Genomic DNA, 25,204 nt, shown 5'->3' with positions numbered 1-25,204 from the left:
CACCACAGTATGGCTTGATGAGTGGTGTGTAGATCCACGCGCAGGATCCAAAGCTGCAAACCCTGGGTCACCAAAAATGGAGCACACGAACTTAACCACTATGCCAAAAGGCCAGCCCCTCAGCAGAATTTTTTATTAGAAACCTTGAAGGCCAGAAAGCAGTGGGTTGATATGTTCAGGGCACTGAAGGAAAAAACCTGTCAGCCAAGAATCCTATATGTGACAGGACTGTCCTTCAAAAATGAGGGAGAAATTAAGACATTCCCAGATAGACAAAAGCTGAGGGATTTTGAGACTGAGTTAGCATGAGAGACTCCATGTCTAAACGTTTCCAGAACCCCCCCCCCTGCCCCCGGCTTATCCTCACAGTGTGCTTTGGAAAATGCTGAGAACTGCACATAGGCAAGCTGACCAGTAACCAGTAGAAAGAATGACTTGTTAGCAGAAAATTTATGGCCCCTACCCCAAAACTGTTTCTTCTGTCCCTGATGAGAAAATCACTAATGTTTTCTTAGACTTCTCAGGAGTGTCACATTCAGCCGATCTGAAACTTTTTATTCATGAAGATGCACCCAAGGGTCTGCAGTCGTCCATCACCTGACACTCCTGAGCCCTCTCCCCAGCCCCATTCGCCTTATATAAGTTGTTTCCAAATCAAGTCGCCTTTAGGGTGGTCTATTTTAGGACAATATTCTGCCATCTTCTGATCGGCTAACTCATTGCTCAGTAAAGTTCTTTCTCTCCCACTGCCTGGCCTTGTGACTGATCAACTTTTGTCTTGTGGCAAGCAGACTGAGCCCTTGCTCGGTAACACTTCTGTTACCACCAGACCTACCCTGCAGGAAATGCTAAAGGGAATCCTTCGGGTTGAAATGTAAGGACACTAGACAGCAACTCGAAGCCATAGGAGGAAATAAAGATCTCTGGAAAAGGTAAATATGTGGACAATTAGGAAATAGCATTACTGTGACTTTGGTTTATAATCCCACTTTTTGTTTTCTACATGATTTAAGAGATTAATGTATAAAAAACAATTATTAGTCTATGTTTTTGGTCATACATTCATAAAGATGTAATTTTGTGACATCAGTAACTGAAAGGTGGTGGTTAGGGAGCTTTATAGGAGCAGAATTTTTGTATGCAATTGAAGTTAAGCTGGTATAAATACAAATTATAGTGTTTTAACTTTAGGATGTTTAGTTTTGCAAGATGAAAAATGTTCTGGAGACGGACAGAGGTAATGGCTGCACAACATACTTACTGTCACTGAACTATACACAAAATGGTTAAAATGGTAAGTTTTATGTTATGTGTATTTTACCAAAATTTTAAAAAATAAATAATATTTTTCAAATTAAAAAAAGGGAGGCATTAGGGCTGGCCCAGTGGCATAATGGTTAAGTTCGTGCACTGGGCTTCAGTGGCCCAGGGTTTGTGGGTTCGGATCCTGGGTGCAGACCTATACATTGTTCATCAAGCCATGCTGTAGTGGCGTCCCACATAGAAAATAGAGGAAGATTGGTGCAGATGTTAGCTCAAGGACAATCTTGCTCACCAAAAAAAAAAAAAAAAGAGAGGCATCCTGTGTTCCCCAAGGAGCCTCTTTTCCTAACTACTCTCTCTGTCTTCACACCTACCTTCTTCATTTGTGGGGAGGAGAATATAGACTAATTTTTGGACTTGCTCACATTGGCTGCTTCCTCTTAGTAAACAGTAATGCTTGTTTTTTCTTTCTCTCTTTTGGTCATTTCTAGTGAGGAGACATACACTATGAGCTGCTGCCTCCTGGTCTTCTGGAGCCATGCAAACTGAAAGCCATATTATGATTGTGTAATATAAAGAGAGGCAAGGTATTTCTATGTACTTTGGTGCTTACTTGGTACTCGCTGTTTTGGATATGGAATGGGTAAGCAGTCATCCCCCTGGAGCCTTGGCAGAGGGTGGGGATGGGGGAGTTTTTGATGGTATTAAACAGGAAATGTCATGATGACCCTGTTTCTGACAAAGTGGGTTTCCATTTTTAGCTCCTACACCAAATTAGGAAGTTCTTCTTCCTACCAAAGAGTGAGCCAGAGAAATCCTTTCTTCCACCCCAGTTCACTAACAGGTCCACAAGCACAAAACTAAGGAAACAGGATGGCTGACTATAGGGTGAAGCCTCTGACTTCAGCCTCAGGGCCAATGATGCAGAGGCGGGGCGTGAGGAGACAGGGATGGAGGAATGGGGAGGAGAGAGAGAGAGGCAGGAAGAGAGAGGGAGGGACAGAGGGAGGGAGGAAGCAGACAGGGAGAAAGAGAGGCCACTCACTGGAGAATAAACAGCAACAGACCTGGGGCAGAAATAGAAGCAGCAGATTTCTCTAGAACACTGTGGGTGAGGACTCTGTTCTTAAATTTTGGACAGTCATCTAAGCAGCGGAGGGGCTTACTACAGATGGTATTAAGTGCTCTGACACAATGAAGCAGCATTCATTAAGAAACTGGACATCGAGGGCTGGCCCCCTGGTGTAGCGGTTAAGTCTGGTGCACTCTGCTTGGCAGCCCAGGTTCATGGGTTCAGATCCCAAGTACAGACCTACACCACTTGTCGAGCCATGCTGTGGCAGTGACCCACATACAAAGTAGAGGAGGAGTGGCACAGGTGTTAGCTCACGGCTAATTTTCCTCAAGCGAAAAAAAGAAAGACAGAAATTGGCCATTGAAAGCAGAATCCATGGGAAATTATTTATATTATTATTATTATTATTATTGTTTCCAAGTTAGCTGTATGGACAACTGCATGTAGCTCCTGTTCTGTTTGAAGGAATCTCAGCCATTTTCAATGAATCCCATTCTCGTCTGCACGAAGTCCCTAGGGTAGGACCCTATAGTCAGTGGGTAACTTCTGCCTGATTATTACAGGAAAAAAATCTAGAACCCAAGTGGGCAAAAACAGGTAAACGGCCCAACTCCCAGGATGTGCCTTAGCCAGAGTTTATATGTTCTGGTTTTCCTACCTCAAATTCTGATGACAGTGCCTGTGCCCTCACTGTATCTCCACTAACAGATATGGCACATACTGTGTTTTCGAGTCTAGTTAACCTCTTACCTTCACCTGGGAACTAAAGCCAGGATGGCTCTGTCCTCACGGAAGTCATCTGGTTACGACTGGAATCCTAGTCCGAGTGTCTCTGCAAAGAGGGAGGGGGTGGGAAAGCAAGGAAAGAAGTCAATATTCATTACATGAACGCCTTGTCCCAGGCGCTGTGCTCCCATGTTTGTTTATGATTAATTGTTGCAGCAACTCTGAGAGGTTGGTGTTACCATGTCTGCTTTCCAGATGGAGAGACTGAGGCTTAAAGAGTTTGAGTAATTTGCTCAAGATCCTGGAATAAAGGGATGGGGAAGCCAAAATTCCAGCTGAGCTCTGTCCTACTCCAATGCTTATGGTCTTCTCACAGGAGGTGTGCTAACATCACCGTCTTAAGTCTTTACTCTCAGCCTCAAATCATGCAGAGTATTTCTCAATATGCTTCTGACAATAGGCTTATTCTAAGGCATGCCAAGAAGTTATAGGAATGATACTTGGTTATGCGAAGAGAGGTAGAGATGGAAATAAGAGTAGGCAAAAGAAGACAAGAACTGAAATACTTTAGCACGGTGAAATTAGCGTGCTTAAGTTTGTCCCTAGTCTGTGTATGTTACATTGCCCAGCCAAATATGACATGTCCCTCAAGATTTGCCTCAAATGCTGCCTGACCCCTATGCTATCTCCACTTCATACCTACCCTGCTTCTAAGTCTCTTTGGCTCAATTAAAAGGGCTTCATGTACTTCACTGCCAAGTACACGAAATATATTCCACCTCGCCAGGCTCCCTCCACCTCCAGGCAGAGATCTTCTAAGTGGGTAGAAACGGTCTTGAACTAGATAGGTCTCTGACCACCATGCCAGAATCTACTCAGAGGTTCAGACTGTGACTTTAGTTCACGGGGCTGGGAGGAACAGGGCCAAAGGGGACCCACTAAAAGGTAACCTCAGAATGCTTGAAAGCCATGAGCATCTTGCCGCATGGAGCTACTGGTGTTACTACCAGACCAGTGGATCTTAAAGTTTTTGGTCCTAGGACCTTTTTATTATAACTGTTATTATTATTATTATTATTATTATTGAGATCCCAAGGAGATTTTGTTTATGTGGGCTATATCTATTGACATTTACCATAATAGAAATTAAAACTGAGAAAAATAAAAAATATTTGCTTATTAATTGTTGTAAAAAAAAGAAACAAACAATTACAGGGGCCAGCCGGGTGACATAGTGGTTAAGTTTGTGTGCTCCACTTTGGCGGCCCAGGGTTTGCAGGTTTGGATCCTGGGCATGGACCTACACACTGCTCATCAAGCCATGCTGTGGTGGCATCCCACGTATAAAATAGAGGCAGACTGGCACAGGTGTGAGCTCAGGGACAATCTTCCTCAAGCAAAAAGAGGAAGATTCACAACAGATGTTAGATCACAGCCAATCTTCCTCACCAAGAAACAAAACAAAACCCCACTAATTACATGTTAATATAAAAAACCTTCTTTTGTTAAAAAAAAAAAAACCTATATTTTCCAAAACAAAGAAGATTAGTCAGAAAGGTAGCAACGCTTTACATTTTTTGCAAGTCTTTTCAATGATTGGCTTAAAAGAAGACTGCCAGATTCTCATATCCACTTCTGCATTCAATCTGTTGTGACATGTGCTCTGCTTGAAGGGTAAGAAGAAAATCCAGCCTCACACAGAGTATAGCTGGAAAGGGAGGAGTGTTCAGCAGCCTTTTCAGGCAGCAGTAGACGTCTTTCTTTGGTACTGCTCCAAAATTCAACTAGACGTGGTTTCTTTCAGGTGGCAGTAATGTGGAAACCTATCAGCAAACTTTTCATACCCTGTTACATTACAGTTGGTTTATTATGCACTTTGCATGGATCATTTACCCACGCATGATTTTGTAACACCATTCATTGATTGGTTGGAAAATATGGGTTTACTGAGAAATTCAGATCTTTCCAATGTTGATACCTTTCATTATCCGCTATCAAAAATTACATTTGTTTCATTGCTGCTCTCCTCAGAAAAGTCCGTAAGTACTGCGAAGCCGTCAGTCTCATGGGAGATGCAAGTACAGTCATGGGCCACATAAGGACGTTTCGGTCAAGGATGGGCTGCATATACAACGGTGGTCCCGTGAGATTAGTCTCATAGCCTAGGTGTGTGGTAGGCTGTACCATCTAGGTTTGTGTAAGTGCACTCTGTGATATTTGCACAACGACGAAATCACCTAATGGCGCAGTTCTCAGAACACATCCTCATCATTAAGCGACGCGTCACTGTGTTCCAAATCACAGGCACACTCCAGAGACGCTGCACGCTGGGCTCCAGGCCACCGCAACAAAGCCAGTCACACGAAGTTTTTGGTTTTCTGGTACATATAAACGTTATATATAAAAGACATAAAAGTTATGTCTACACTATACTGTAGTCTATTAAGCGTGCTATAGCATTATGTCTAAAAAACAATGTACATACCTTAATTAAAAAATACTTTATTGCTAAAAAATGCCCAATCATCATCTGAGCCTTCAGTGAATTGTAATCTTTTTGCTGGTGGAGGTTCTTGTAAAAAAAGTAATACCTGTGAAGCGCAAAAAAGCAAAGCACAGTAAAACAAGACGTACAAAAAAATGCCCACACAATCTTTCCTTCAAAGGACAGAGTTCAAAATTGGCAACACATTCTTTCCATTGCTTTCCTTGAAGTCAGAAACTCACTTCAGTGACTGGCAAGAAAATGTCACTAAACGCTCATTGTGAATGTTCGTAATTTATCAGTCTTTCCTTTAAGTGAAAATGATGTTTCATGGAAAAAGCAGCGAGTTCAACTCACAACTCAGCCATCACGAGGTGCTTGCTCAAGGCAACCCTCAGACTTCGGCAGCAGGAGTGCTTTATGCGGACGTCCCCTTTTGTCATGTAGAATATTAAAAGCCATGCACTCAACGGTTGAGATTTAATGAAATTAATCATTTTTGCTGGTTTATCTAGGATATTCTTAAGTGATACTGGCATGGTTTTACCCACCGTTGCTTTTGTACCATCAGTGCAAACGTCCACAGAGTGAAAGGCATAAAATGTCTTAACATTGTTATGAAAATAGCGTCGACTTCAGGAGCCCCCACTCCCTTCCCCGGAGTCTTGGGACCCCAGGGACCACACATGGACCACTGCTGTCGTGTCCTGTGACAATTGCTGATGCCTAGCGCATGCTCTAACCTAAAGGGGGAGCTCAAGGCCTTCCGATCTCTTTCCTTCCCTCCTCCCCTGTCCACTCTGCATCCCAACCTTGGGACAAAAGAGGTCAGGATGGAAGACCCGGATGGTCTCGAGCTTTCGGGTTCAAAGTTCTCTCCCTTTGTGTGCCACCCTCACTTTTCTTCATTCAGTTATTTATAGGACCTGCTCCTCTACATTAGGTCCCAAATACAGTTACGTCTCCTTTTTTGTCAATTCCCCAAGATCCAGCGTCCTTTCTTAAAGCTTCCACTCCCCTGAAGAGTCCAAATGGGGCTCTCTCTGCCTGGAGGGAGCCCGATGAGACCAGTGGGGCCAGCGCTGCGCTTTGCTGCGTAGGGTTGCAACTAAAAACAGGTCCTGGACAACATGACAGAGGATGCTTGTCCGAGCTTCTGCCCTCCCTGGATGCTGCCAGCCCCTGCCCAGACCCACACCCTCAACAACCTGTCCAAGGCCACTCCCTCCATGGGAACAGGGGGCTCTCAGCATTCTTCTCCAACTACAGCCCCGGGCCAGAGAGAGTTGGCCTGGAGGAACTTCCACATGCTGGTTCCAACTCCTGCCCGGACTCCCGCTGCCCACACTGCCCTTTTCAGCTCTGGGCCTCGCCTGGGCTCTGTGTGGCTCAGCTTCAGGCATCCTTGAGGGGAGCTCAGTGGGCATCAGCGTCCAACATGTGCACTCCAAGAGGACTCTTAGCTTTGTCTGCCTCCAGCTGTTATCTTTTCCCTTCCTCTTTCACGGTCCTTGTTATTTTTCCTGTCTTATCAATGTCATATTTGGTTGTACAGCTCCGTATCTCCACACTTCTCCACCATATCCAATTGGTTTAATGTCTGCTGTTCATTTTCCATTTGATCTTTCTACTTTAATTTCCTTTGTGTTTCTTTAAGGTAAAAACTTCCTGCTTCCAACTTGATTTCCTTGATTGTTTTATTAACTGTTCTTAATTGAAAGAGTAATAAAAGTGCATGATGAAAATGAAAATGATAAAAAAATATATACAATGAAAAGCAAGCAAGACCTCTGGTCTCCTAATCCCCGTCTCCAGAGGCAACGATGTTACCAGCTTCTTGTGCTTTCTTCTAGAAATCGTCTATGCATACAGTCATGCGTCGCTTAATGATGGGGACACGTTATGAGAAAGGTGATTTCGTCATTGTGCGAACATCATAGCGTGAACCCACACAAGCCTAGATGGTATAGCCTACCCACACCTAGGCTGTGTGGGACTAGTCCTATGGGACCACCGTCGTATATGCGGTCAGTCGTTGACCCAAATGTCATCATGCAGCACATGACTGTCTAACAAGCATGCCCCTTCCCTTTTATTGAACCGATAGAAGCTTGCTATTCACATAGCTCTGGATCTGCTTGTTTTCTTCTTAATCCAATATCTTGGAGATGGTTTCATTATCAGCACTTGAAGAACTACCCCAATATTTGTGAGGGCTGCGCTCATAACATAAAGTATGAATGTATGTAATATGTTGAATCTGTCCCCCTTTTATAGAACATCTCAGTTGTTTCTAGTCTTCTCCTGTTATAAACTCTACTTCAGTGAAAGATGCACACACGCGTGAGAGCACGGGATCAAGTTCTAGAAGTAGAATTGTTAGGGCAAAACTATTTTCTTTGAAAATGTTGATAGATATTGCCACATTGGTCTCCGAAGAGGTTGCCTTCTGTCACAGGTGTTGCCAGTGTTGTTCCGGTGTGTCTTCTTTTGGTTTTGCTTATTATGATTTTTCACCACGAAGAAATGTTGGATTTTTATGCAGGTAAATTAATGTTTATGCTTCCCAGGTAAACTCATGTATAGCTTTTGATTTTCATTTCTTACTTAAGTTAAGTCTTCTTCAGTCTTAAGATTTTTTTTTATTCTCCTATGCTTTCTTCTAGTCTCTTTTGGTTTTAGTTTTTACATTAAAATTTTTAATCTATCTGGAATTTATTTTGAGAATTAAAATTGAGGATGAGCTTTGTTTTTTCCCCAGATGGCCGACTCATTTTACCAGTAGTATTTATTACATGATTCATCTTTTCTCCACTGATTTTATTTGTTTTAATTTTTTTATTATTTTTTTTTCTTTTTTAAAGATTGGCACCTGGGCTAACAACTGTTGCCAATCTTTTTTTTTTTTTTTCTGCTTTATCACCCCAAACCGTCCCTGTACACAGTTGTATATCTTAGTTGCAGTCCTTCTAGTTGTGGGATGTGGGACACAGCCTCAACGTGGCCTGACGAGTGGTGCCATGTCCGCGCCCAGGATCCGAACCCTGGGCCACCGCAGCGGAGCGCGCGAACTTAACCACTCGGCCACGGAGCCGGCCCCCTCCACTGATTTTAAATGCCACCTTCATCACATACTCAGTTTCCATAGCTATTTGCATTCATTTCTAGATTCTAGAGAATAGATTCTGTTCTATTAATCTGTCTGCTTATTCACATGTCAGGGCCAATCTATTAAGGAAATAGCTTTAAAATTACTTTAACATGTGTTAGGACCGATGCCTTCCTCATTCTTTTATTTTTTTCTTAGAATTTCTCTGGTTATTTTTATAAATGAATTTTAGAATATATCTTTCCAAAATATTTTTATTGTATTGGGATCACAATAAATTTGTGGATTCATGTAGGAAGAATCAACATCTCTCTAGGATTATCGTTTCTTCATATTCAAGGTGAGGGTAGGTCTTTTCATTATTTACATCTTCTTTTGGAGAATTAAAGTTTCTTCAATGTGCAGACCTGAGCCTGTATATTTCTTAAGTTTACCTGTAGGTATTTTATACGTTTGTACTTTATTTTAAGTGGAATGTTTCTTCCACTAAATATTCTATCTCCCTTGCCTTAAACTTTAATTTTAATATTTAAAACAAAATTAAATGTCTTTTAAAAAAATTATTTTACTTTTAACTCCTTGATGTTTAATTCATTCTTAATCCTTCAATACTTCTATTTTCATGATTTTAACTCATTCTCAGGCTTCAGCTTTTTGTGTCCTTTATTCTGAACAGGATGTACAAGCAGTTGTCAATTTCCACGTACGAACTATCATACCGCGTGTGCTTCCTACGCTGTCCACCACCCATGAACCACGTTCCGTGTATGGCCATGATGGAGCATCTCCAGCTCCCGAATGGGGCCTGACTTTCAGTCAGCAGTTCAGTTCTAGCTGAATTGCCGTCTCTGCCCGTAGAGCAGTGATTTTGCAATTATTTGCATATTTTATTGCAATTTTGCCCTTTTCTATAAAAAAGAATGAACAACTGAAATTAAAAAATGGTTGATTCTATTTATGACACAAATGAGACAAAGATAGAAATATTAGTCATGCCCCAAACTTTTAGCTTGCTAGGTTTGAGCAGGTCAAATGTGTGTTCATTGGCGATAACTAAAAGGTAAGGATTTTTTTTTGGGGGGGGGGCGCTGATGACAATGTTCTAAAACTGACTGTGGTGATGGTTGTACACATCTGTGACTGTACTAAAAAACATAGACTTTTGCACTTTAAATGGGTGAATTGTATGGTATATGACTTAAACCTCAATAAAGATGTTTTAAAAACAGTAAAAGTGGGGCTGGCCCTGTGGCATAGAGGTTAAGTTCATGCACTCCACTGCAACAGCCTGGGTTCATGGGTTCAGATCCCTGGTGTGGACCTATACCACTCATCAGGCCACACTGTGGCGGTATACCACATAAAAAGGAGGAAGATTGGCACAGATGTTAGCTCAGCAACAATCTTCCTCACCAAAAAACCCAACCTAACATAAAAACAGCAAAAGCAAATAAAAGAAACTGTGAAAAATGCTGGAAAGTAGAACGTCAAAGGTTATATCCACCAACCTGGTGTAGGAGTGTAGGAAATGGAGAGAACTTGGGCATTCGGGATGACAGTTGTCATAGGAAATTCTTGTGATCCAAATGCAAAGAGTTGTTTTTTGGGAGAGTTTAATAGCCTTAAAAAGCTGTTAATAAAGATACAAATAACTTTTAAAGAAAAGAGATTGTTTTTGAGAAAGTTGACAGGATACCATCAAAATCCTCTGCCCAGTCTGTGTAGAGTGACTCAGTAATTCCTTCCTCCCCAGTCCAAACCTGTCTCTTCTCTTTGCCCCTGTACCGCTCTGAGTGAGCTGAGAGAATTAGATTCAAGTTTTTAGAAAACAGCTTTACTTAGATATAATCCACATACCACACAACTCACCCATTTATAGTGTATGATTCAAAGGTTTTCTGGGGTTCGCTGGTTTGGATCCTGAGCGCGGACCTATGCACCACTTGTCAAGCCACATAAAATAGAGGAAGGTGGGCACGGATGTGAGCTCAGGGCCAGTCTTCCTCAGCCAAAAGAGGAGGATTGGCAGCAGATGTTAGCTCAGGGCTAATCTTCCTGAAAAAAAAGAAACCTTATACCCTTTAGCCATCACTCACTACCTCCCCAAACTCCCCCAACCCTAAGCAAACACTAGTCTGCTTTCTGTCTCCATAGATTTCCCTATTCTGGACATTTCATAAATATGGAATCTTACAATTTGTGATCTTTCACGTCTGGCTTCTTTCACTCAGCCTAATATTTTCAAGGTCCATCCAAGTTTTAACATGTGTCAGAACTGTTATGGCCAAATGAGAATCCATTATATGGATACACCACATTTTGTTTATCCATCATCTTCTGCTGGACACTTGGGTTGCTTCCACATCTGTTGTGAACACTGCTGCTATGGCATGGGCGTACGAGTTTTTGTGTGGACATATGTTTTCCTTCTGTTGGGTATGCGCCTAGGCATGGAACTGCTGAGTCATGTAGCAACTCGATGCTTATCATTTGAGGAGCTGCCAGACTGTTTTCCAAAGCAGTTTCATCAGGTAAAAATCACTATTATTTAAATTTTTTTGTTCACTTAAATGACTTTAGTGACGATCACAGCTCTTGTTTCTTTTCCCCTTACTAACATGGATGCCACTCTGGTAGGGTGACCAACCATCTGGCTGTCTCAGCCTGAGAACATTCCCAGGACGCGGGACTTCCAGTGCTAAAACCAGGAACATCCCAGGCAAACCGATGGGGGTGGGTTGGTCCCCTAGTTTAAAGCTGTGCACGTGTGACCCCATGAATCTTCATTTCAACTCTGGGAGGCTGGGTCTGTTCTCGTACTCATTTTACAGATGAGGAGAACGGAGCCGAGTGTTTGCTTTGAAATTTCCAGCCACAGGGCAGGTGAGGATGATGCAGATGGCCCCTCTCCTGCTACAAACACATGGATTAGTAATCCTGGATAAAACACACACATAGCCCCAGTAAATTATGCTGCATAAAGTTGATTTTTTTAAAGCTGGAGAAAAAACATATAACTCCCCTTCTTTTTAATACATAACCAAGTTTGAAAGAATGAAATGTACACCCTTGGTGTCAGAAATAAAGAGAGAGAACAGAACCCAAATGGTAAACCGAAGCTGACGCAGGAGTTTGGGCTGAGAGCTGAGGCTAACGACCAGGACGGAGAGATGCAGTCCATGGCCCATCTGCCAGAAGGGCTGCAGAGGCATGCCTTCTCTCCTGAGCTTTGCTGCAAGGGGAACAATACTAAGTCTGGGCAGCATGTGGTGGGAGGAGGATGGGGTCTGAATCTAACTACCTGCCTGGTGCAAGAACTGAAACCTGAGAAATTAACACAGAAACAGATCAACGCCGTTGAAACCCGGGAGCTGGCAGAAGGAAACCTCCTACTGTTCTGTGCTGGAGCAACATTTTTACCACCCGAGGCTCAAAGAACTCCCTCAGAAAACCCACGAAAATGAGCTCACACACAAAGAATTAAAAATCTCTAGGAGAAATGAACTCTGAGAGATGCCATGTCCAGAAACTAAATATTTACACCATCATTGAGGATGTAGTAATATTTGTTTCTGGAAATGAAGGTCTTTTATATGTAAGTATTGTTCAACTTTTGTAGAACTCTGGTACTTTTGTACAAGAGTAAGCTGTTTAATACTGATATTTTGCTTTCCTCTTCCTACTATTCTCCTGGTTTAAGAGACTAGTATTTTAATTTCTTAATAATAGTTATTTCTCCTTAATCTCATAATGTCTCTGTGTTGTTCTTCTCCCAACACTGCTTTATTTAGTTTACCATTTCTTTCTAGAAAGGCCTAAGATAAGAGTGGCCAAGAGGAACCAACGAGGTACCACAGGGGGAAGGATTAGAAACCTTGCTTACTCTCAGCTGCCCACCTGCAGCTCATCCTTTCCTCTACTGAAAGCTTATCCTTTCTAAGGATCATTTTAAAAAAACAAATCAAAAGAAAAACAAAAACAAGAAACCCTCGCTCACCACCTTTCTAGTCCCAGGCAACTTTCAGGACAAAAATTATGTCTCTGCGCAAATGCCACATGAGTTCCTGGCTCCATCAGTTGATTTCTGCAATCTTATCCTTATGGGAGAAGCTGCACATTTTAGAATCTGTGATCTCTAATGAGTATAACTGCTGGATTTGGGGCAAATTAAAGCCTGCCACAGCCAGGAGGGGAAGGGAAGGAGGAAGTCACATGGGAAAGGACCTTGGTAGGACCCATGCGATACTGATGTCCCCATGGTCAAGGGAACCATGAGGGAGGGTGGCATGGCCAGTCCAGCACCAGGCCTCTGGAACTGCTTGCTCACAAGCCAGCCTCCAATGAGCTCACTTCCATCTCCCCGCCTCCCTTCTCTACAGACACAGGAATCTCTGTGAGCATGTCCCCTTCAATTCAAAGTCGTCCTGAGTACGATTTTTTAAATGGGGTACACAGGGCAGCTTAGATCTTTTTTTAGGATGGCACTTGGAATGGCACAATCTCAGGAGACAGGGAGGCCCGTTTCATCAACTGACCAAAGCCTTGGTCCCATGAGGCATCTCAGTGCAGCAGGAGATGGCTGGGGCTGGGCTTCAGGGATCTGTACCCCCAAGGGTGAACCAGGTGCTGTTCTGCGGAGACTGGAGTCCCTAGAAGGCACGCTAATCAACCTCCCATTTCCAGGTCCCGGACTTCCCTGACCCCCTATCCATGATGTCACCCTCCCCTCAACCTATCCCCCTCCCCCTTTCCCTTACTTTTTTTACTTTTTCCTCATAGCAATTATCATCATCAGATGTGTTCTACACGCGTGTGTTTGGACATGATCTGAGACCCACTACAACAAAGCTCCTGGGAACAATCCTGGGAACTTTGGCCTGCTCACCCCTGTACCCCAGCACCAGAATCGTGCCTGGCCCACAGTGATATTTGTTCAGTGAAGGAGCGACAGTACTCCTGATTCTGTGCCATTTCTTCCCCCCAGCTCTCATGCTGGGCACCACCATGGCCCGTGATGGGGGAGCCATCTCCCGTGACTAGACAAATCCCTTTCTTATTGTCCAGCCTCTTTAGGCGACACCTCCCCTAGTGCTCTTCTGACAACGGGAGGGCTGCCCCACTTTCCCCAGAACCTGAACCCCTGAACAACCCTCTTCACCTCTCTGCTCACGCCAGCACGTCGGTAACCTGACCCAGAAGTGTCATGTCCTGCTTCTCAGGAACTAGCTGGCCACTCTTTGCCTCTCAGTGAAGGAGCTTGACCTGCTGGGCAGAGGCGGTGGTCCAGCAGGAGCTGCCTCTCTGGTGGTCTGAAGCTATGCAGGCAGGCCCATGGCCACATTCCTGCAGATCTGGTGGACTCTCCCCGACGCAGAGCCTCCTGGAACGTTACGGGAGTCCATTCTCAATCTGCGTTTGGCTTTTGGGGGAATGTTTTAACAATACATGCCAATTAGGGATCCAGGATTTAGAATATTCTCCATTCCAAGGTCAAGGTTTTGGAACATTTATCCTGTTTGCTGGCTGGAAAACACATTGATAGAAATAAGGGTGACAGATGAATCAATCTTCCCTCATTCTCAGTGAAGTTTCTATTCCAGCTGGCCCGGATTTGGTTTCCTGGCACACTAGATGTGATGTCTAGTTTTGTATATTTGTCTTTATTCATCTTTTAAAATTTATTTTAAAAATAATTAATAGACCTTATTGTTTTAGAGCAGAATTAGGTTTACAGAAAAATTGAGAGGAAAGTACAGAGTTCCTATATAGCCACTGCCCTCCGCCACCCACACAGTTTCTCTATTTAGTAACATCTTGCATTAAGGTGGCACGTCTGCTACAATTGACACATCAATATTGATACATTATTATTAGCCATAGTTTGCATTAGGGTTCACTCTTGGTGGTGTATGTTCTTGAGTTGTGAGGAATGTATAATGTCATGTGTCCATCATTATAATATCATGCAGAGTATTTTCACTGCCCTAAAAATTCTCTGTGCTCTGTCTGTTCATCCCTCCCCTCCAATCTCTGGCAACCACTGATCCTTTTACTGTCTCCGTAGTTTTGTCTTTTCCAAAATGTCATGTAATTGGAATCATACAGTAGGGAGCCTTTTCAAATTGGCTTCTTTTACTTAGCAATATGCATTTAAGATTCTTCCCTGACTTCTTGTGGCTTGATACAAGCTCTTTATTTTTTTTTATGGCTGAATAATATCCCATTGCGTGGAAGTGCCACAGTTTATTTATCCATTCACCTACAGAAGGACACCTTGGTTGCTTTAAAGTTTTGGTTTTAAATTTATTTTTAATTATATAATTGAAGGAGCCATATACTCCTCTGGAGAAAAATTAAAGCAATACAGAAAAACTTATTAATTTTCTTGTCACTGTTCTACCTCTTCCAAGAGTGCCACAGTTCCCACATGCATGTTTCTAGATATTTCTTATGCATTTATAGACCTTTATGTTCATTGCTATGTAACAAAATTACTGTAAATTTAGTAGCATAAATCAACAATAAACATTTACTATTTTACAGTTTCTGAGTGCTAGGAATTGTGGAGTGGTTTAGTCGGGTGGTTCTGACTCAGTTTCTCAGGAGGTTGCCCTGAAGATGTTGGCCATCTTCGACAGTCATCTGAAGGCTTGGCTCCACCTCCCAGGCGGCTAATCCCCATGATTGGCAAAGCGATGCTCGGTGCTCCCCAGGGCTGCTTGAGTGCTCTCGCAACATGGCAGCTGGCTTCCCCAAAGCAAGTGCTTCAAGAGACAGCAAGGGGAATCCTGGTGTCTTTATGACCTCACCTTGGCAGAAGTCACACAGTCATCTCCACAATCTGCTTTTCGTTACACAGGTCATGAGAGGGGCATGAATACCAGGAGGCGAGGATCACTCTGGACTATTCTGGAAGCTGACTACCATATAGAGAAATTCATGGGTTTGTTTTGTGGGTCTTGTGGAAAACTTTATATTCGGAAAACGGAAAAATTACAAGTTGTAATCAATACACACAAAGTAAGGAATATATAACAAATCCAACGCCAATTTGTAGCAAACGATCTGTGTTGAGGAATTTTAACCATCATAGTAATGGAATCATAAAATCATTAAATATTAACATACAGTATGAAGGTTTAAAATTTGTGTGAACGAATATGTTAATGTTCAGATATGGGAATATTGCAAGAGTAAATTAACTGTCACATATTGAAAATCTCACAAAAACCCTGCATTTATCACAGAGTTGGATATGCTCTAAGTTTTATTTTTCCCTTTAAAAAAATGGCCCAGTTCCCCACACTCGGGTCTCTTTTAGGCGTGGGCTCATACATGTTGACCCTGGGCCTTTGGTTTTCTTGTTTGTTTATGAACAGATGTTTGCCTTACAATAGTGCTGTCTACTGGCCCATACACTGAAGGAGGTCGAAGTTGAGGGTCTAGTTGGTTTTGAAATGCTACGTCAACAGTGTTTGGAGAGAGAAGAGGATAGGTAAACATGGTGAATATTTCCTGCCAGAATCATCTAGGGCGGGAGGCACTGCCTGGAGACACAGGGGTCATAAACACCCTCCAGCCAGCACCTCTCTGACCCCTCACCCCACACGGTGCCCGAGAGCTGCTGTTTACTGTTCTGACTTCACAGAGCAGCGACTATTGATCACCAACAGTGCAAACTTATGAGTACAACAGTGGGATCATCCAGAGGGAAACTCACGTCAAAACACCTGTTGGTGTCTCACCATGTCATAGGTAGAAATGTCGCATGACCTCTGGGCTTTGTTCTTCTGTGCTGCAGCCCTTTCTAGCCACACACTTGGGATCCACTGCATGAGGTTTACACGTCCGTCTCAAGAGTTTAGGCCCCATATACATTATTTAATCACATTGGAAAGGGGATCTAGGACAGACAGAAAGTGAGGGATGGGAGGCTAGGGGAAAGAAAACGACTCAATCCACATATCTAATGAGTACCTACTGTGTGCAAAGCTGTGTATTTCCCAAAGCACACATCATTGTCAGGGATGCTGTATGTTTGATGTATTTATTTGTCGAGTGTCTCCCACTCCCAGACACTAGAACGTGAGCTCCCTAAAGGCGAGGATTTGTGTGTTTTGTTGACTGCTGTGTCCTCAGCACCTAGAAGAATGTCTGGCACGTAGTAGGCATGCAGTAAACATATGTTGAATTAACGAATGAAATCACTATGCTAATAGGTAATCACAGCAAACAGTTACTGTGCATTACATATGCTGGGCTCTGTGCAAAGCAGTTTGTAAGGGTTTCCTCTTTCAGTAGGCACTAACATTATCCCATTTTACAGATGAGGAAACCACAGCTCAGAGAGGTCAGGTCATTTGCAGAAATGGTGCTGTTGGGTTTAAACTCAGGTATTCTGTCTCCCAGGTCTTTAGTTCAGACCAAGCCTCCCAGCCCACACTCCAGGAAAGCTACAGAGACCAGTCAGACAAAGTCCCTGCTCTCCAAGGGGAGATAGACCAATTGGAGATAAGATCTGGAAACAAGTCTGAACCCACCAGAGCAGTGAACGGTAAGAAGCACTCCAGAGAAGCAGACAATAAACGCCATAGGTTTGCAGGAGTGAAAACAGGGCAGATAGAAAAAAATAAACAGCAAAATATTAACTAATAGGATTATTGCTGGATGATGAGATTATGAATGTTTACACTTTGTTTCCTACTTTATCTGTATTTTCTAATTTTTCCATAGAGAATAAGTATCGCTTTTACAATAAGGAAAAAAAAATCTTAAGAAATTTTCCCTTAAAAATTTAAAGATAGGGGCTGGCCCCATGGCCGAGTAGTTAGGTTCGTGCGCTCCGCTGCAGGCCGCCCAGGGTTTCGTTGGTTTGAATCCTGGGCGCGGACATGGCACTGCTCATCAAACCACGTTGAGGCAGCGTCCCACATGCCACAACTAGAAGGACTCACAACGAAGAATATACAACTATGTACTGGGGGGCTTTGGGGAGAAAAAGGAAAAAAATAAAATCTTAAAAAAAAAAACAATTTAAAGATACATTTTCTAAGGCAAGCCTCCTCAAGTATTTTTTAAATACTTTAACATATTATATACAGTAGCCCCCCCCCCCCCTTATTTGCAGGAAATACGTTCCAAGACCGCCAGTGGATGCCTGAAACCACGGACAGCACTGAACCCTGTATATACTGTTTTTTTCCCTATACATACATACTTGTGATAAAGTTTAGTTTATAAATTAGGCACAGTAAGAGATTAACAACATGATAAAATAGAAGAATTAAAACAATATACTGTAACGCAAGTTACTGTAGACCATATGTCAGTATATGATTTTTTTCTTTCCTCACTAAGTTGAGAACTTTTACCTTTTCACTTAAGGGGAGCACTTTATGGCTTCTCTTTGACATATCACATTGCCAGCATCACTACTCTTGCTCTTTGGGGCCATTACCAAGTAAAATAAGGGTTACTTGAAAACAAGCACTGCGATACTGAGACAGTCAATCTGACAACCGAGATGACTACTAAGTGACTGACGGGTGGGCAGCGTATACAGTGCGGACACCCTGGACAAAATGATGATTCACGTCCCGAGTGGCATGGAGCCCATAGGAATGGCATGCAATTTAAAACTTAAGACTCGTTTGTTTCTGGAATTTTCCATTTAATATTCTTGGACCGTGGTAACTGAAACCGTGGGAAGCAAAACTGTAGATAAGCGGGGATTTACTGTATGGTGTCATCAAGGAAGGGGTTTTCCTCTGTCTTCTTAGGTTCTGTGACTGGACCTGAGAATTAAAATGACAAAAGACAGATTAACAAAAGAAAAACATACAAATTTTATTTCATGTTAATATTTTTAAGTGTACATGGAGGCCTTCATGTGTAAGAAATGAAGACCCAAAGAAACAGTAGGTCTCGGAGCTTATATATCATTTTAACAAAGGATGATAAATTGCGGGGATGTGACAAGACAAAGGAAAAAGGCTTTTGGGCTGAGGTTGGTAAATTGTGGGAAAGTGACTCAGAAATATATGGGGGAAACTGATGGAAGATAAGGGTTGTTTCGGTAGGTTGGTTTGTGCAGACTCATCTCAGCGTCAGCTCCCTGTCTCACTGACAAGGTACAGGGAAGGCATCTTTCTCACAGGGAACTCGTGCCCTACTTTTAAGTGGAAAGGAGGAGGGCAGAGAGTCCTTCCTGCATCTGCTGTTTCTCAATTGCCTTCAGCTCAAAATAATCAACATGCCGGCTAAGGTCTGAATGCTTGTGTCTCCTCAAAATTCATATGTGGAAATCTAACCCCTAATGTGATGGTATGCGGAGGTGGGGGCTTGGGGAGGTGATTAGGTCATGGAGATGGAGCCCTCATAAATGGGATTAGTGCCTTTATGAAAGAGACCCTAGAAAGCTCCCTTGCTTTTTCTAATTTGTCCTGTTCTGTCATAGTTCAGTGGTTTTAAAGCACACCTGCAAGTTCTGGCACACTCCTCCAGCAAAAGGTGGAATCTCCTTCCTCTCCCTTTGAATATGTCAGCCTTACTGACTCACTTCTAAGGAACAAAATGCAGCAGGAAAGACACTGAGACTTCTGAGATTAGGCATAAAAAGTGGTACAGCTTCCCCATCTCTCTTCCAGAGCAAACAGGTTACAAGTCTGGCTGCCCTGCGGCTACCCTGCTGGAGATGACACAGAGAGATGCCTGAGGAGCAGCAGTGGGTCCAGCCTCAGCTGTCAGGGGTCTTCCCAGCCCAGGCAGCAGACTTGGGATCGGATGATCCCAGGCACAGACTTCAAGCTGCTGTAAAAGGGGAAGACACAAGCAGTGCTTGAGGGAGCCCTGCCTGTTTGGCAGATTTGTGCACAAAATAGATGCTGTTGTTATTTTGATAAGCAACTACATTTGCAGTGGTTTGTTATGCAGCAATAGATAACCAGAACTGATGGTAAAGCTAGGAGCCTCTGAATGCCTGGAGTAAATATTTTAGCAGCTGAAGTACGATATTTGAAGTAGGACTGAACACATTTCAGTGGTGTGGACTATGTGGGCTAAATTTTAAAAAATTATTTTGCATGCTGCATCATTTAGCAATTGACGTCAGGAATCCGGATCCCAGAGAAGAGAAGACTGGGGCCCTGTCAGGGGACAGTGAGCCTGGGAGAGAAGTCGTCTGCATCACCTCATGTGCCAGAGCAGAGGTGTGTGGGCTGGGGGCCAGAGATTGCCATTGTGTCCACACCTTTCAGGAGGCAAGGGAGAGGATCCCAAAGTCCCCACTGGCGCCAAGTGGAGCACTTCCCTCTCCTGCTTCTGAAGTCTTCCCCTTGCCTTCTGAAGAACTCTTTCCTGTTTCCTCCAACACTTCTGGCTGCTCATCCTCTCCTCCTGGCCTTGCAATGCCAGCGTTGCTGAAAGTTCAGTCCTGGGCTTTCCTCCTCTTCCGAGCTTTAGACCTATATATCCTACTGTGGTGTGACCAAAATGTGTATGTGGCCTTTGTCCCCAGTCTTAGCACAGAGCTCCTAAAACCTTTGCAATTTGCTGAGTGACAGGAGTGTCTTTGGTTTTGAGTCCCTTTTGATCACACCTATTTATACTAATGAGGTGACTTAGTAGGTAGGGCCCCCTAGATAGCCTCAGGATGAGCTGGTCACCAGAAAGACCAAGTGATTAGAGGGCTGGAATTTGCAGCCCCACCCACCAACCTCCAGGGATGGGTAGGGGGCTGGAGACTGAGCTCTATAAAAACGCATGAACGACAAGCTTTGGAGATCCTCCAGGCTGGTGAATACATTAATGTGCTGGGAGGGTGGATTTTCATTGGTTCAAAATCCTGCAATGGCTTCTCATTGTCCACTGCCCTGAGTGGCTGGCCCCTCCCTACTCTCCATCCTCAGCTCTGCCATCTCCTCCTGCTCTCTGACCTTGGGCCACACAGGCCTTCTTTCAGTCCCACTCTGCCACATTCCCTCCCCACAGGGCCTTTGTAGGGGCTGAAATGTTCCTCCCTGCAGCCCTATCTGTTAACTCCTACTTGCCTTCCTCACCGAGGCTGTCCAGGCCTCCCTGACCAGGTGGGATCCTGCCTTCTTAGCCTCTGCCCAAGTGGCTCACTCTGCATTTGCGTATGTGACTTTGTGGTTAATGCCGGGCTCCTCCAATACATTGAGAGCTCCAAAAGGGTAGGGAGTGCTAACGTTTCCACCAAAGAGAGGAGAGTGGGACGGGCCTGGGACCACGGCACGCATGGCCCTGAGAGTGATGCCTCCTTCAGTTCCACTGCCTGGGCGCCTCACCTCCCTCTAGTCCCTGCCCTGCCCCCAGCATCTGCCCTGATGAGAGCTGTAGCCCAGAGGGTCACCATAACCTCAAAATCTCTTTGAAGATCCAGTTTATCTTTAAAACAGCTTGCAAATTTTGTATTTAACTCCAAAATATATCAATACTTACTTAAACGTCTTTTCCCCTAAATCTTGGAGTTTTTCCAGGGAGACAGGCCAGGTGTACCCAGTGCCTCCTGGAAGCCCCAGGCTGAGATGCATCACGGCATCACACACCAGGCTTGGGAGGACCTGCAAGATGCGGCAAGCAGAGGGCAGGGCTCCTTCCTCAGGACCACCGCCCCAGCCCTGGTTTACTAGTTTACGGGACAAATCTTCCCTCTAAATTGCCTGGGTTCAAATCCCGCCACAACCTAGCTGTGAGGCCTGGGCAATGAAGAATCTTTCTACACATTTACGTCCCACGTGGAAAGTAGGGATAATATGACTCCTAGGTCACAGGATTGTTCTGAGATCAGATCGTGCAAGGGGAGCCTCTGCTCTGTTGATTGTTGGACACTCAGCCAATATTGGCTATTAACATGACCCTTACCTCCACTCACCACCGCTTTACCTGTCCCCACACCGAAATGCCTAAAGCACTGGCCCTTTCAATTCTGCCAGACCACAAGGTATTTTAGTCGCCATGCCTCAGTTAAACGACCTGGTAGCTGGCTTTGCTTTTAATTTTTTCTGAAATAGTAGATATGTGTTTCTAGAATCCCCAACTTTTTATACAAGTACCTGTACACGTGTGCACATAGGTTTATGAGTAGTCCCCAAATGCGGTCCCTAGAGCCTAGCGTCAGAGTGCCCCTTCGGAATGACTTGGGGGCTCCGTCCAGACCTAAGGACTCCGAACCTCTAGGGCGGGACCCAGCAATGTTTGCACAATCCCTCCAGGTGAGGCTGATGCGCCTTAAAGTTTGGAGAATCACTGACTTAGATCAAGCTCAAGTTAGCCTTAAAAATAAAACAAAACAACAACTAAAAACATTTTGCTTAGTCCCCCCAGTCCCCAGGTTCCGCATTCCCACGGAAGGCCTGGGACAGACTCTCGGCCTCGGTTCCTCAGGGCGCGACCCCGCGTCCCAGCGCGCGCCGGGCCCCTCGGCGGGCGGGCGAGGGGTGCGGGCTGGGGGCCGCGGCGCGAGGCGGTGCGCGCGGCGCGGGGCCGGTCCCGCGGGGCCCTCTCCTCTGGCCCGGAGCTCGGAGCGCGGCGGGCGGGACGAGGGGAGGAGCGGGGACGTGCTCCCGGGCCCCGTGCGAATGGCCTCCGGCAGCTCTCGCTGGCGGCCGTGTCCACTCTTCCTCGCGACCCGGCACCGTCCCCGCCCCGCACTCGGCCCAAGCCCACTCGGCGGCGCGGGGTCAGGCTTCTAAGTGGCACTGGAGCTCTGGGCGCCCTGAAGTCTGGAGAAGGAAGGAAGAAGAGGGAGGCGCTCCGCGCTCTCGTCCGCGCGGCCCAGCCGCCTCCCCGCTGCCCCGCAGGCGAGCTGTCCTCAATTGCGCGCCTGCCTCGGGGACTTCTGTGCCGACGCGACAGCCGAGAGGAGCCTGCTCTGCGACCCCCGAGGGCCGACCCCTAAGGACCTGGGGAGTCCACTTCATGAGCAGGAGGAGAGCCCGTGTCCACGAAAGCTGAGCGCGAGTTCACCCCCGGAGCTCCGGAGGCAGGACCGACGCGGGCCCCGCTCGGCTGGGCTGGGCTGCGAGGGAGGGAAAAGGGAGCCCCTGACTTCCAGAAAGCCGGCTCCCCGCTTTTGCGGCAGCATTCGGGGACCCCGCCCACTCGCTCCAGCCGGGTGCCGCCTCGCTTCCAGGTGTTCCGGCGGCAGCGCCAGGTAGCGGGAGGCCGGCCCGCACCGCCCCCTGGACCCTCCCCCGCCGCAGGCAGGTTCAATGCCGCCGGAGCCCGCCCCAGGCCCGTATCCTCCTCCCAGTCCGCTGAAACCCGGAGGCGCCCCAGTGGACGTGCGTTCTCCTCTGGAGCCCCGAGCGGGCGCTGCGCGCTCTTGCAACGACCCAAGACATTAAGTCTCCAGAGGAGTCTTGAGCCGGGGGTTCGCGACCTGGACAAGTCCCCCGGCCAGACGGCGTCATGGAGCCCCAGGGGGCGCAGCTGCTAAGTTCGGAGGCGCAGGGGCCTGCACCGTGTGTAGACCCCCCGCCAGCTGAGGAGCTGCCAGCCCCAGCGGTCCCTTGCATGGAAGGTGGCGGGGACGGCGGCAGCATGTCGGAGGCCTCGAGCCCCGACGCTGAGCCCCCAGCCCCGGGGGAAGAGGCTGCCCTCCGGGAGCCGGAGGAGCTGCTGGAATGCCGCCGCCGCCGCCGCGCGCGCTCCTTCTCCCTGCCCGCCGACCCGATCCTGCAGGCGGCGAAGTTTCTGCAGCAGCGGCAGCAGCTTGCCCTGGGGCTCGGCGCGGAGGGCGGCGAGAGGCCCGAGGGCGTGTCGCACGGCCCCGGCGGCTGCTGCGCCAAGTGCAAGAAGCGGGTGCAGTTCGCGGACGCGCTGGGGCTGAGCCTGGCCAGCGTGAAGCACTTCAGCGAGGCCGAGGAGCCGCAGGTGCCGCCCGCCGTGCTGTCCCGTCTCCGCAGCTTCCCCATGCGCTCCGAGGACCTGGAGCAGCTCCCCGGCCTGCTGGCCGCGGCCGCGCCCCTCTCCGCGCCGCCTCCCCGGCTGCGGCCCCTCTTCCAGCTTCCCGGGCCGGGCGCCGCGGCCGAGCGCCTGCGGCGGCAGCGCGTGTGCTTGGAGCGCGTGCACTGCCCGGCGCTCCCGGGCGCGGAGGTGACGGGCTCCGGCCGGGTGCTGGGCTGCCCCGGGCCGAGGGCCGTGGCGGTGCGCTACACCTTCACGGAATGGCGCTCCTTCCTGGACGTGCCGGCCGAGCTGCAGCCCGAGCCAGCGGAGCCGCTGCCGCCAGATGGGGCGTCGGGGGGGACCGGGGATGCCGAGGAGGAGCCAGGAGCCGAGCGCTTCCACTTCTCACTGTGCCTGCCCCCCGGCCTGCAGCCCAAGGAGGGGGAGGACGCGGACGCGCCAGGCGTCGCCGTCCACTTCGCCGTCTGCTACCGCTGCGCCCAAGGCGAGTACTGGGACAACAACGCGGGAGCCAACTACACGCTGCGATACGTGCGCCCGGCGGACGCGCTCTGAGCGCCAGGCGGCCCTCGGCCGCGCCCACCCCCAGCGCTCAGGACCGCGCGAGGGGCCCCGTCCCAGGGACCCGCCCTGACGCTTTGCTGAGCGGCGTCCACCTGGAGTGAGGGGAGCGTGGAAGGAAAGGAGGGAGCCGCTTCACCGTCACCTTGCAGCCAGACCGTCCCTTCGAGCAAGCGTGGTGACCCGGCCGTTTTCTTGTCGCTTAGGCCTTCCTCGATGGCCTCTAGAATTCTCGCCCCGCGTCGCAATGGGAAGCGGTGCTCAAGACTCCTGAGCAGTAGCTTTCTCCAAGAAAAAAGCTCCGAGACCCTAGCACAGCTGTAAGACCTTGGGATTTGTTTTTAACCGTAGGCGTCGTGTTCCAGCCTTTGCAGCTCGCTGGAGACCCCTCAGGCCTCAGGGAAAGGACGAAGCGTCGCGCCACACCGTGCAAAGGAGGGCGCAGGGCTGTGGCGCGCGCCAGGGCCTTCGCCCCGCGGCCTGTTTCTGGGCGGTCCTTTTTTCTTAACTGGAACCTGGGAGATGTTTGCCTTTCTTGACGTTATTATGCCTTTGTGTAAATGTCCTTTAAAAAAGTAAAGGCCACTTGCACACTCTTTTATCCTGTGCCTTGTATTTCAGCTCCTGGGAGCTGAGGAGGCCTTGGCAGTCAGGCCATTTTCCTCAGCTGATGACCCGCGCACTTTAACAATAGTTAAACAGCGTGTTTCCAAATTTCCTTTCTTCCATCCTTCCTCTCTGATGTGGAAAGGCCCAGATTTCCCATCCTGGGCAAAAGTGTTCTTTAAAATGTTTTGTAGGAGGCGTTCTGTCCCCCCCCCCCAAAATCAGATGCTTGGTGAATTGAAATGCCAGAGTAATCCTGTAGGCCTTGGCTGTGAGCCTGAAGAGCTGGTCCCTGGCCCCCAGCCCCCTTTGTGTAGGCGGAGCACACACTAGAGGCCGGACTTCTGTGGGCCATTAGCAGTCAGAGAGGCTGGACTCTCAGTGGCTGGACTCCAAGCGCAGGACATGGGGGATGGAAAGGTGGCTTTCTGTCCCACTCGGAGCCACA

The 25,204-nt window shown here is 46.9% G+C and overlaps 1 protein-coding gene across 1 annotated transcript; it reads left to right on the top strand.

Annotated features, from left to right (window-relative positions):
• The first annotated feature begins 22,235 nt into the window (after nt 1-22,235).
• On the top strand, nt 22,236-24,746 carry PPP1R3G (protein phosphatase 1 regulatory subunit 3G). Its single transcript, XM_070515674.1, has one exon. It carries the CDS (start codon nt 23,089-23,091, stop codon nt 24,142-24,144), a length of 1,056 nt encoding a protein of 351 aa, XP_070371775.1. The 5' UTR covers nt 22,236-23,088; the 3' UTR covers nt 24,145-24,746.
• The last annotated feature ends 458 nt before the right edge of the window (nt 24,747-25,204 follow it).

Source organism: Equus asinus, chromosome 8 (assembly GCF_041296235.1).
Source record: "Equus asinus isolate D_3611 breed Donkey chromosome 8, EquAss-T2T_v2, whole genome shotgun sequence".
Taxonomy (NCBI): Eukaryota; Metazoa; Chordata; class Mammalia; order Perissodactyla; family Equidae; genus Equus; species Equus asinus.
The sequence above is the reverse complement of the archived record's forward strand: the minus strand, read 5'-3'. Positions and strand labels throughout refer to the sequence as shown.

Coding starts and splice junctions, on each gene's coding strand:
- PPP1R3G (XM_070515674.1), top strand. CDS start 23,089: ATGGAGCCCCAGGGGGCGCAGCTGCTAAGTTCGGAGGCGCAGGGGCCT.